The 11,335-nt window shown below is 48.0% G+C and overlaps 1 protein-coding gene across 1 annotated transcript; it reads right to left on the reverse strand.

The window, feature by feature from the left end:
• Positions 1-373: 373 nt before the first annotated feature.
• On the reverse strand, positions 374-9,262 carry LOC149307625 (tumor necrosis factor receptor superfamily member 8-like). Its single transcript, XM_089536789.1, has 10 exons — positions 9,167-9,262; positions 5,559-5,619; positions 4,468-4,599; positions 3,767-3,922; positions 3,422-3,515; positions 2,531-2,793; positions 1,856-1,978; positions 1,375-1,400; positions 954-1,158; positions 374-687 (listed from the first exon to the last, which is right to left on the reverse strand). The coding sequence occupies exons 1-10, from the start codon at positions 9,260-9,262 to the stop codon at positions 440-442; spliced, it is 1,404 nt and encodes a 467-aa protein (XP_089392915.1). The 3' UTR covers positions 374-439.
• Between the last annotated feature and the right edge of the window lie 2,073 nt (positions 9,263-11,335).

The following is an 11,335-nucleotide window of genomic DNA, read 5'->3' on the forward strand; positions in this document are numbered from 1 at the left end:
TTCTTGGCCAGATGTAATCCGAGGAGGCTTGCCATTGCCATCCTCTGAGGCTGAGAGAGTGGTACATGCCCCAAGTCAGGGTTTCCATGGCTGAAAGAGGATTCGAATCCTGGTCTCCTGGGGTCTGAGTCCAACATTTGCACAACTATAAAAAGGCGTCTCTCAGGATTTCTTCATAGGAGGTTTGGCCATGGTCTTCCTCTGAGTGTGACTTAAATTAGGGAAGTTGGAGGGTGTGCTTTATGCACTAAATTGGGAAATTTGGAAGGTATGTTTTGTGCATTAAATTGGGAAAGGCAGGAGGAGGAGAGAGAAACCGGGACATTTTAAAACCAGCTGGGAAAATGGGAATGCAGAGCAAAATTGGGTGCACTTTATGCATTAAGCAATGGACAGATGTGCTTAAAAGTACAGGTGATGCTCAGCTATAACATCCTTCCTAGATGGCCAAAGTCTCCTCCGCAGAGTAGTGGAATTCCCATTCTTCCTCCACCGGCGTTGTGATGTCACTTCCTGGACACAATTCCATTTCCTGTTCTGGATAGCGTATTGTCACTTCCTTCTCCTCTACATCTTTTTGCATCCCAGGGCTTCCGTCTTCATCTCTCGTGGTGCAATTCTTCCCGGAAGGCAATTCCGAAACGGACCCGACGATCACCGTGTCTGCTCTCATGATGTATATTTTTTCTAAGGGAGGAAGCAAGAAACGGAATAGGATTAGGATCGTTTTTCCTTTACCGTCCCGGAGCCAACCAAAATGAGACTCAATAAGAACCCAAATAGTCTTACTGATACTATATAGGATGAGCTATGGCGGTTAAAGTGGTATCATAATGCTATAATTGTGTAGCGTGAATACAGGACTCCAGTCTTTTCAGGCTTAGGAACATACCAGTCTCTTTACCCCAGTAGTGCAAGGGATGCTTGCGTCTTGCGGCAAGCCACAAACTCACCAATGCAATTTGTGCATTGCGGTGGAGACTCTACCGACATCCCTCCATCCGCCTGGACCAGGTCGGTTCCTCCAGGATCGAGTTCGAGGGGTTCTTCCATTTCCAAGAGCGAACTGCCATTGCATTCTTCCGTGGGAAGCTGGATATTCACTGTATCTCCTTCTCTCTGATGGTTCTCTGCAGAGCTCAGCATATTCATCTGCTTCTTGGGGAAGAAAGCAAACCTGGGGTCAGACCTTGGACCAGTTACATCATCATCATCATCATCATCATCATCATCATCATCATCACCACCATCATCAGTCAGCCCTCCATAATGTTATCCATGGGGGATCCTGGAATCAACGCATGCTTTCCACTGGCCGCCCTTTCCTGATTTAAAGAAGTCTGTTTACCTCCTTCCGCAAAATGGCATACTTACCACACATATCTTTGCCCTCTTAGATACTGTAAGGGAAAACAAGAGAGAAAAGGGGAGAGATTAGAACACAGAACCCCTAGGGCTGGTAAAACCGATATTCCTAAGAAGCTTTCTTGGGTCTAAATGATGCATTGCAAATTAAATGCAAAATGTCCACTTCTGTAAGGAGCAATAACCTTCCTATGCAGAAACCCTAAAATCAATAGATCTGGGCAAGAAAAGTCCTAGGGACCTTATCATACTAGAGGAATCCTAGTGTGAAAAAGGGTTGACTCAAGGCGCACTTCTCAGTTCCAGGCTGCAATTGCAAAGCCAAAAGGGAAGGTTGCCATCTTGTGGCTCCTTGAAACAGGAGCACAAGAAGAGCCCTGTGCCAGCATCCTTCTTGCGCTCAATGGGAAACTCAAAGCCAGGACAACACGAGCATAACATTATATATTTATTTGTTCCAGTTCTATGATTTTACCGCAGGTTGGCTCACATTTCACTTTGTGGGGGACAGTCCACTTGTGGCAAGCTCTCCTTCGCCAGAGCATCACTGCACAGGCGCAAAGCATCAGTCCCAAAAGGAAGAGGACGCCCAGAAGGGTAAAATCGCGCTCACCTTGAAAAGGGAAAGATTGCAAAAATGAATTATGGAAAGAGGAGGGAGAGTTTAATATAAGGACAATCTCAACACACTCTTTATTAATAATTGGTGACTTTTTAAAGCCTCCAGTTTTGGAAGCAGTGAACCTATCATCCACTTTTTTGGGTTTGGACAAGAGATTGCAAAGTCACTTTTAAAAGGAATGGGTTACTCTTAGAAGTTTATCACACTGGGGCTAATTTCGGCATTAAAGAGAGATTCAAGTGCATTTAAAGCTTCTCGTAAATAGAGCGGAAATGGCGAGTCGTTGGCAAATGGTTATCACACGCAATTGCACACATAAAGCAATATCGGAAATGCATTGTCAATCCAGAAAGTAAAACGATGTGCGTTAATGCGTCTTTGTGACCACTTTAACAGCATCCCGGGATGCCACGGAATGGAGCCATGACAGTCCAAGTTGAACCATAGTGGTATAATTCTGTCGTGTGGATGGGTCCCTGGTTCCACATTAAATCCTTGTCCAGGACTCATACAGTCCCCGAAAAGGAGATGTGGTCTACCCACCTCTTCTCCAAGTCTTCTCTATGGTTATGTCGAAAAGGCTGGCGTTCGGTGCATCTGTGGGTTTCCTAACGGTTGTGGCGCCATCGCCAAACAAGTGTCCAGAGTCCAGCATGTCCACAGCTTCCTTGATTACATTGCCAAGGGATTCAAGAGGTGAAGTGCCCAAGGAAATGCCCGCCATGTTCACAGACGGCTGGTTGGCGCACTGTTCATCGTGGGTGGCGTTTCCTTTGCTGACAGTCATCTTGTTTAGTCTTGTACAGCTGGAGAAGACAGAAAAAGACAACCAAAGGAAAGATGTCAAGGTAGACCTCTCTCTGCTAAAGGCTCAATGGAAGCGACTGCAATGCTAGAAATCTGAACAGTGATGGCAAAGTTAAATTTTAGGGAAGGCCAGCATTTCTATTGGGGAGCATGTGTTCCTCTTTTAGCTCTGTTGGTGTGTGCCTTCAAGTCATTTCCGACTTATGGCAACCCTATCATGGTGTTTTCTTAGCAAGTTTGTTCAGAGGGGGACTGCCAAAGGTTACCTAGTGGGTTTCTATGGCTAAGCAGGGAATTCAAACCCTGGTCTCTAGTCATTGTCCAATGCGCAAACCATGCTGGCTCCCTTCTCTTTTCTCTCTCATGCTGCAAATATGGGATTTTAGACACTCTTTTTGCAATCTAGGGCTGCTTCCGCACTCCAGACACAATGCAGTTTGACACTGCTTTAACTGTCGTGGCTCCACGCTATGGGATCCTGGGATTTGTAGTTTGTTATTTTGATCCCTTGGAGGACTCAACATGTCCCATTTGGAGCAAATAGTGGTCTGAGCTTTACCATCTACAAACAAAACCAGCTTCTTAAGTACACACTGGATAGGTCAAATGCAAGAAAGTATTGCTTACTTGGTGTGGGTTTTGCAGGGTTGGATGCTCGAATCCTCGTTGGAGAATGTCCCTGGAGGGCATTCCTCGCACTCGGTGTCATTCTCCGCAGTCCCTAGAAAAAGTACCAAAGACACACACACACACACACACACACACATATATATCTCAAACCTGCAATATGTGTTGTTGCATGCCTTCAAGTCCCTTCCGACTTGTGGCAACCCTAAGGTGAACCTATCGTGAAGCTCTCTTGCCATGTTTCTTCCAAGGAGTTTTGCCATGGCAAAATTGGAGATGGCACCCCAGGTCCTGAGACTGAGAAACTCCAGGTCCAGAGATCAGAAGTGTTTGATTTGGACTTACCTTTAGTCCTGACCCCAAAGCCCGGTTTGCAGGAGCGATGGGGCGTGCACCGGGCGCATGAGTTTGCCACCGGCGTTTGGCAAAACCGTCCAGATTCGCACTCGCAAACCCGGCCGGTGTCCTGGGTGCAAGCAGATCTTTCCAGCAAGTGCCGCTCTGCAGGGAGGGAAAGCAAATCCTCAAATCGTGGAAGACAGAGGGAAATCTGAAAAGGTTTATCCAGAGACCGGTTTTATCCTGGTTTATCCCGGGTCTACTTGCATCGGTTGTTCACACAGCAGAGAATGCAAATCTTTTGGGATCAGTTCCATTTTGAATCCGTGTTGTTCACATGCATTTTGATTAAATTTGGGGTTGGGGCTGCCAAAAATCCCACTTAACCCAGGATTATCAATGTTGGGTTTTTCTCCATCGTTTTGTATTTTTAGCGCATAATCTCACTGGCGCACTGTGGGTTTGTTGATCTCACGACAGAACCGCGTCTATGTCCATCTACAACTGGAGGTGTGTATATGTGTATATGTGTTTAGCAATGGCTGGCTGGGGATGATGGGGGTTGCGATCCATCCGACGTTGAGCTTTCCAGATTGGGAAAAAGACTACAACAGGCAGCTTAATAATAGGACACTGGGTTTAAAACATGGAAGGCGTTATGGGGACAGGGGAGCATGGAGGGGATTCGCATTCACAACGGCACATACCGGTTGTGCATTTCACGCACGCCTCGCACCGTGGCCTCACAAGTTGCTGGTTCAGGTAATATTCCGGCTCACAAGGTATCTTTGCGCAGTCTCTGTCCAAATCCAAGGGACATGCGGTCTTCGGACGGTAACCTTTTAAAAAAGAAGGTGGTTGCAGCTTTGGAAATTAACTCTAGGGGCATCCACATTACTGAATTATAGCAGTCGGATACCACTTTGCCTTCCCCTCTACTCTATCCTACAGGATCCTGGGATTTGGAGTTTGGTCAGGTGTCCGGTTGGTTGGTCAAAGCACCTGGGTGCCTCAGTGAACTACAAACCCCAGGATGCTCTAGGACAGAACCATGGCAGGTAAAGTGGTGCCAGGAATGCTGTCTCGGGATGATAGATAGTTCATGTTAGACAGATAGTAAGATGGATGCATGGATGGATGGATGATAGGTGGATCATTGATAGCGGATTGATAGATCATAAGAGAGAGGAGAGAGTGGGGAGATGGATGGATGGATAGATCGATGGATAGATAGATAGATACGAGAGAGGGGAGGGCATGATCTGGTTGGTCTGCTGTTAACCTAGAAATCACAAAACCAGAAATTGCCTCAAGATCATAAACGGTGGGTGTTTTTACTTGTCAAAAAAGCACCCCGAACCTCCCCACCCACGGAGGGTTTTTTCTTTCTCTTGAGAGATGGAGGGGGTTTCTGAGGCTCTGGATGCCAGTCTCCAAAACCAACCGCTTTGGTGAGTCCCTGGTTGGACTCTAGCTGCCTTTCCCCCCTTCCCACCCCGGACCCCATTTTTGGGAGACCCCCATCTCTCTGTCTTTTCAGGCCACACAGCAGCGCACCTTAGGAGTGTGCCTAGAGCTGTTTCTCTGTGGCGGCTCTGAAGAAACCACAACTAAAAAGCCCTGCCGCGTGGTGACATGTCGCCTCTTACCATTTCCTAACATCTGGGGTGTTTCCTGGCGCAAGAGGACCTAAACTGATGCCAAAAGGCTCAGAGGGCATTTGGAGGCAAGGAAAATGGGTTGGTTTTTTATTGCAAGGCGTAATAACAGATGTAGTAAGACAGGGAATATTACTGACCTGGAGGGCACTGGAGGCAACATCTCCGGAGGGCTTCCTTGTGGACGAGATTTGCACATCCCTGTAATGTCAGAGAAGCACCAAAGTCATGGGTTGAAAAAACAGCAACGAAACCAAAATCCTGCAAAATGCGTACAAAAAGCAGTGGCTATGAAACCCAAAAGGGAAGCATGAAATACATTTGTTGTTGTTGGTTGTCTTCAGGTCATTTCCAACTTAGGGAGACTCTAAGGTTATCCATACATCCTATCTATCTATCTATCTATCTATCTATCTATCTATCTATCTATCTATCATGGTGTTTTCCAAATGGACACCATACAAATGAACAGCAGGGATTCCCTCGTATGGTAAAATCAAATCATCATCCTCATCTAACCTTCTTCCGATATGGAAACGGTACAAGACCAAGGATCCAATTCACAGAAAGCCCGGATTATCACTGGATCCCCTTCCAATATGGAGATTTGGGAACGGCAGACATCCCATTAACTGTAAATTGAGATTATTATTATTATTATGATTATTGGGCCTGTTTTCTGATATCGAGATTATGCCAGGGGACTTCAGGCGTCCCATTAACTGGAAGCACCAAAGAACATGTAGGCGGATGTTTCCCATTTTGATGTGGTTCAACTGCCGACTGCAACCCAAGAATCGGTTATTAATGGCCTTAATGACTACCTCTCCATTTAAATTTAGCTTGTCTCAGCTTCGTAATATTAATCAAAGGGTGAGTCTGTGGCTTCACCCACCGTTCTTGAAACGAAATACAGTGGATCCTTGTTATACGCTGGGGTTTGGTTCCAAGATCCCCCGTGTATAACAAAATCCGTGTATGCTCAAGTCCCATTAAGTATAATGACACAGCAAAATGGTGTCCCTAATAAAAAATGGAACATCAAGGTAAATTTATACTTTTTTGGAACATCTTCAAACCGTGTATGCTTCAATCCGTGTATAACAAATCCGTGTATAAGAAGGGCCGACTGTAAGACTAAAGGCGAAGCAGAGAGCGACCGCAAGAGAGGAGCATCTGAGTTGTAGCCACGGGTTTTGCATGCAGAGGTCCCTTGGGTCCAAAGAGCCCTCTTTTAACCTTGGGAGAATTGCCTATATTGTTTAATTTACCCTACTCTTCAACCAGGATTATGGGATCCCAGCCCTAAAAGTGGTGCCAAACCGCATTATTTCTGCAGTGTAAACGCACCCGCCGACAGGCCAATAGACCTGAGCATGCAAGCCCACCACTTTGCAAACGCACCGCTTTGCAAACACATTCATTGATAGAGCGAAGTGACCTCAAATCTCATGTTTGAAATGTCAGCCAGCCTGCCTTTCCCTTCTTGTCTCTCGACCGAGCGTCTTTTTCGACTCAGGTCTCACGCTCCCCAGTCATCCAGAAAAACCAAACTCAGCGTCTTCAGATCGAAAGAGAAATCCAGACAGAAGGCTAACAGTAAGCCCTAACCTCTTCTCTTAAGGCTGCAGCCCCACAGACAAAGCTGGAACCGCCGGTCCTGAGTTCGGATCAGAGAAAGGTCTCGGAAAGGAAGACCCTGGAAACCATGGATGTGCCATGGTCCAATACGCCACAGCAGCAATGCACATTGGGGCATTCCCAATGGACACCGGCTAGGAAGTGCCCTATGCATAGCAAGGGTGCCCAGTGTATATCACAAGTACCTGATGTGCATCAGTATGCATCACAAGTGCCCAATGTGCATGACAAGTATCCAATACACAGTAGAAGTCCCTGATGTGCATCAGAAGTCCCTGATGCCATCAGAAGTGCCCAATGCACACCAGATGTGCCTGGTGCATTGGCACAAGTGCCTGATGTGCATCAGAAGTGCCCAATGCACACCAGACATGCCTGGTGCATTGGCACAAGTGCCTGATGTGTATCAGAAGTGCCCAATGCATACCAGAAGTGGTCAGTGTACCTCACAAGTGCCCAATATGTACCAGAGGTGCCTGATGCACACCTGAGCGCCCAATGCACAGAGGAATTTCCCAATGCACACAGCAAGTGTCCAATACACACAGTGCCCAATATGTACCAGAGGTGCCTGATGCACACCAGAAGTGTCCTATGAGTACTACTGGTGTTACACCTTCCAGATAAGATCTTAGTCATCACAACAATGATGTGTAGTACCAGGGCACCTAGTACTACTTGTAGTACCATGGCTCTTACCAGTGCTACATCTTCCGGTATTGCTGTAGCAGTACATAATAGTGCTAGTACTAGTACTACTGGTACCATTTCTTCTAATACTGGTAGTATTAGTAGCGGCGGCAGCCATACTACTAGTAGCAGTAGTAGTGTTCCCAATAGTAGTAATAGTAGTTGTTTGGGTGAGAACAGAACCGCGACTGAACATTTTTAGGTGGCACGAAAGTATAAATTTCCCTTCACTTTTGCAGCATGGCTGCAGGAAAGGGTGCGCACACCTACGTCCGACCCTCGTGTCAATTTGCACCATCGCCATGCGCCATGCGACGTCTGTGCGAATCCCCTCTCCTTGCCCGGCAACCCTTTGCTTTGCAGAACAATGGCAGCCCTGCGCTTTCCGTTCTCGCTCCGTCCTGTAAGTTGTGACTAATTCACAAATCTCCTTTTGAGGTCACCCGAAAAACCCACAACGCTGAATCAGAAAACGAGAAACGCCATTCAAACCAAACGTGAAATTTTGCTCGGGATGAATGTAAGCCTCTGCGTTTGTGCAAACCAAGATGACCGAGAAGAGAAGCCTTCCTTGCCCGACAAGGGTGGGATTTCCCCTGAATTCGCACCTGCCTCCAGAAAGCACCACATCTGAGAAATGGCGCATTGATGCTCTTTTGAGACAGCAGTTAAGAATCAGAGAGTCGCACGGTTGGACTTGGTGACCTTTGGGATCTCTTCCAATGTTAAGATCCTACAGATTTCTGAAATATAGAAACTGGTCATCTGGAATGGCGAGACAACAGCAATGGAGTTTATCACACTGTTATCGATTATCAGTTATTGATTATTTTAAAACCGGGATTTTAAATCAGCAGGAAGACCAAGGAGAGTCGCTTGGATGTGTGTGTGTGTGTGTGTGTGTGTGTGTATGGGATACATTAATTGCCTTTTTTGGTGCATTCTTGCTTTTGGGGTGAGATTTTTGTTCCCCGGTTGAAAGAACTGGATAAAAAGACGTTTGAGGAACGTAAATAAAATTCATCTGGAAAGTACCTATCGGAAAAAACACGGTTATTTTTGTCCCTCCAAATAATAATAATATCCACTGGGATTTGGTTCCGAAACCACCGTGCATCACAAAATCCATGGATGCTCAAGTCCCATTACATGCATTCAAGTATCATCATCAACATTACCATCTATGGGCCCTTGGTATCCACTGGGATTTGTTTCCGAAACCACCATAGATCCCAAAATCCATGGATGCTCAAGTCCCATTATATGCATTCAAGTATCATCATCAACATCATCATCTATGGGCCCTTGGTATCCTCTGGGATTCGGTTCCAGGACCCCCACGGACCCCCAAATCCATTGATGCTCAAGTCCCATTGCATACAAGGGCCTAGCAAAATGGTGAAAGGTTTTGGCTCACCTGTTTCTGGGAGGAAGGCTTGGCATGGACCACCAGATGGAGACATCCCAACCAGAGGAGGGCAGAGCAAGGGGCAGAGACCCTGCAGAGCCCCATAACTCATGCCAGGCTTCCCCTAGATCTGGGGCAAAGCAAAGGGAGGCACCAACCCCAGAGGAAGGCAAGCTGTGAAAGAGAAAGATAGAGAGGAAGGAGATGGCTTGAGTGCTCCTCCCCACTTTGCAAAGATATATGTATATATATTAGAATAATGCCCAGATTCATCTCAGAACCAAGACTTGTGGTCACCGTTTGCCTGGCCTCTGATTGGCTGCCTATTTCTGAGGGGCGTGGCCTCATTCTCTGCCGGGCGAAGCCAAGGGCTCTTTCTTTCCTCGTCCTCAGTCCAGCTGTAAGGCTTTCCAGCAGCATTGGCATCAATGGAGGACGAAGAGAGGGACACAGGGAAAGAGGCTCCTTTTGCAAAGCCCACTGGCCACTGTTTCTTCTTTCTCCTGGAACCCCGAGGCAGATAATAATAATAATAATAATAATAATAATAATAATAATAATAATAGACCATTCCGCTTTTAAATGAATATGAGGATGCTCCACGTGCAAAGAGGGAATTCCCCTCGGGAATAGGCAGCAATACAAAACCGCATTAAAACCATTTTTTGGCTCCTCTGCCTGATGATGATGATGATGACGATGATGAATGTAAATTTGGCCCCAAAGATGCCAGCAGTCTCCCAAACTCAGGAGCCAGGAATCTGAGCCCCTTGGAGCCTGAGAATGGCTGCAACGCTCATTTCCGCCACCAGAGGGCGCCCGGGACAAGGAAGGATACTAAGAACCATCATAAGCGTCCTTTCTGCTACCGCCAGAGGGCGCTCCCTCCAGGACTTCATTCGAGGGAATGAATGGGACTGGCGCCCTTAGCGACTGCAGTTCCCATCATCCCCCAATTCTATAGAGAGGCCCCCTATGTAACCCCACAAGACAGAAGGGGCTTGGACTGGGGGCTTTTTCTGTAGCACTGGGGGCCCCCAATGCTATAGAAGGCCCCCCTATGTATCCCCACAAGACAGAAGGGACTTGGACTGGGGGGGCTTTGGGGGGTCCTCTGTAGCACTGGGGCCCCCCAATGCTATAGAGGGACCCCCTACGTAACCCCACAAGACAGAAGGGGCTTGGACTGGGGGGGCTTTGGGGGACCTCTAAAGGACTGGGACCCCCCAATGCTATAGAGGGGCCCCCTATGTAACCCCACAAGACAGAAGGGGCTTGGACTGGGGGGGCTTTGGGGGACCTCTAAAAGACTGGGACCCCCCAATGCTATAGAGGGACCCCCTACGTAACCCCACAAGACAGAAGGGGCTTGGACTGGGGGGGCTTTGGGGGACCTCTAAAGGACTGGGACCCCCCAATGCTATAGAGGGGCCCCCTATGTAACCCCACAAGACAGAAGGGGCTTGGACTGGGGGGGCTTTGGGGGACCTCTAAAAGACTGGGACCCCCCAATGCTATAGAGGGACCCCCTACGTAACCCCACAAGACAGAAGGGGCTTGGACTGGGGGGGCTTTGGGGGACCTCTAAAGGACTGGGACCCCCCAATGCTATAGAGGGGCCCCCTATGTAACCCCACAAGACAGAAGGGGCTTGGACTGGGGGGGCTTTGGGGGACCTCTAAAAGACTGGGACCCCCCAATGCTATAGAGGGACCCCCTACGTAACCCCACAAGACAGAAGGGGCTTGGACTGGGGGGGCTTTGGGGGACCTCTAAAGGACTGGGACCCCCCAATGCTATAGAGGACCCCCCTATGTATCCCCACAAGACAGAAGGGGCTTGGACTGGGGGGGCTTTGGGGGGTCCTCTATAGCACTGGGGCCCCCCAATGCTATAGAGGGGCCCCCTATGTATCCCCAGAAGACAGAAGGGGCTTGGACCCGGGGTTGCTTTGGGGGGCCCTTTGCCTCAATGTATCTGAAGGGTTTTCCAAAGGAATCAGGTCTCCTTCTCCCTGGATCTCTCTCTCTCTCTCTTTAGGTCGATCTCTTGCTCGACCTCAGCGCCTCTCTCTCTCCTTAGGTCTATCCAAAGGACTTTGGAGGAAGCTCAAAGAGGCTGCAGCGCTCTAGAGTCGTCACTAGATGGCAGCCTTGTATTAGGAATGTTCTCTATGAG

The sequence above is a fragment of the Sceloporus occidentalis genome, unplaced genomic scaffold (assembly GCF_023333645.1).
Source record: "Sceloporus occidentalis isolate IW3139 unplaced genomic scaffold, rSceOcc1.0.p SCAF_8, whole genome shotgun sequence".
NCBI classification, from domain to species: domain Eukaryota; kingdom Metazoa; phylum Chordata; class Lepidosauria; order Squamata; family Phrynosomatidae; genus Sceloporus; species Sceloporus occidentalis.

Bases quoted from the DNA above. Each gene is read 5' to 3' on its own strand.
- LOC149307625 (XM_089536789.1), bottom strand. From the start codon at position 9,262: ATGGGGCTCTGCAGGGTCTCTGCCCCTTGCTCTGCCCTCCTCTGGTTG. The intron at 4,600-5,558 runs GTCAGTAATATT...CTTTTTTAAAAG, and splicing joins TTGCCTCCAGTGCCCTCCAG to GTTACCGTCCGAAGACCGCA. The intron at 2,794-3,421 runs GTAAGCAATACT...TGTCTTCTCCAG, and splicing joins CCCTGCAAAACCCACACCAA to CTGTACAAGACTAAACAAGA.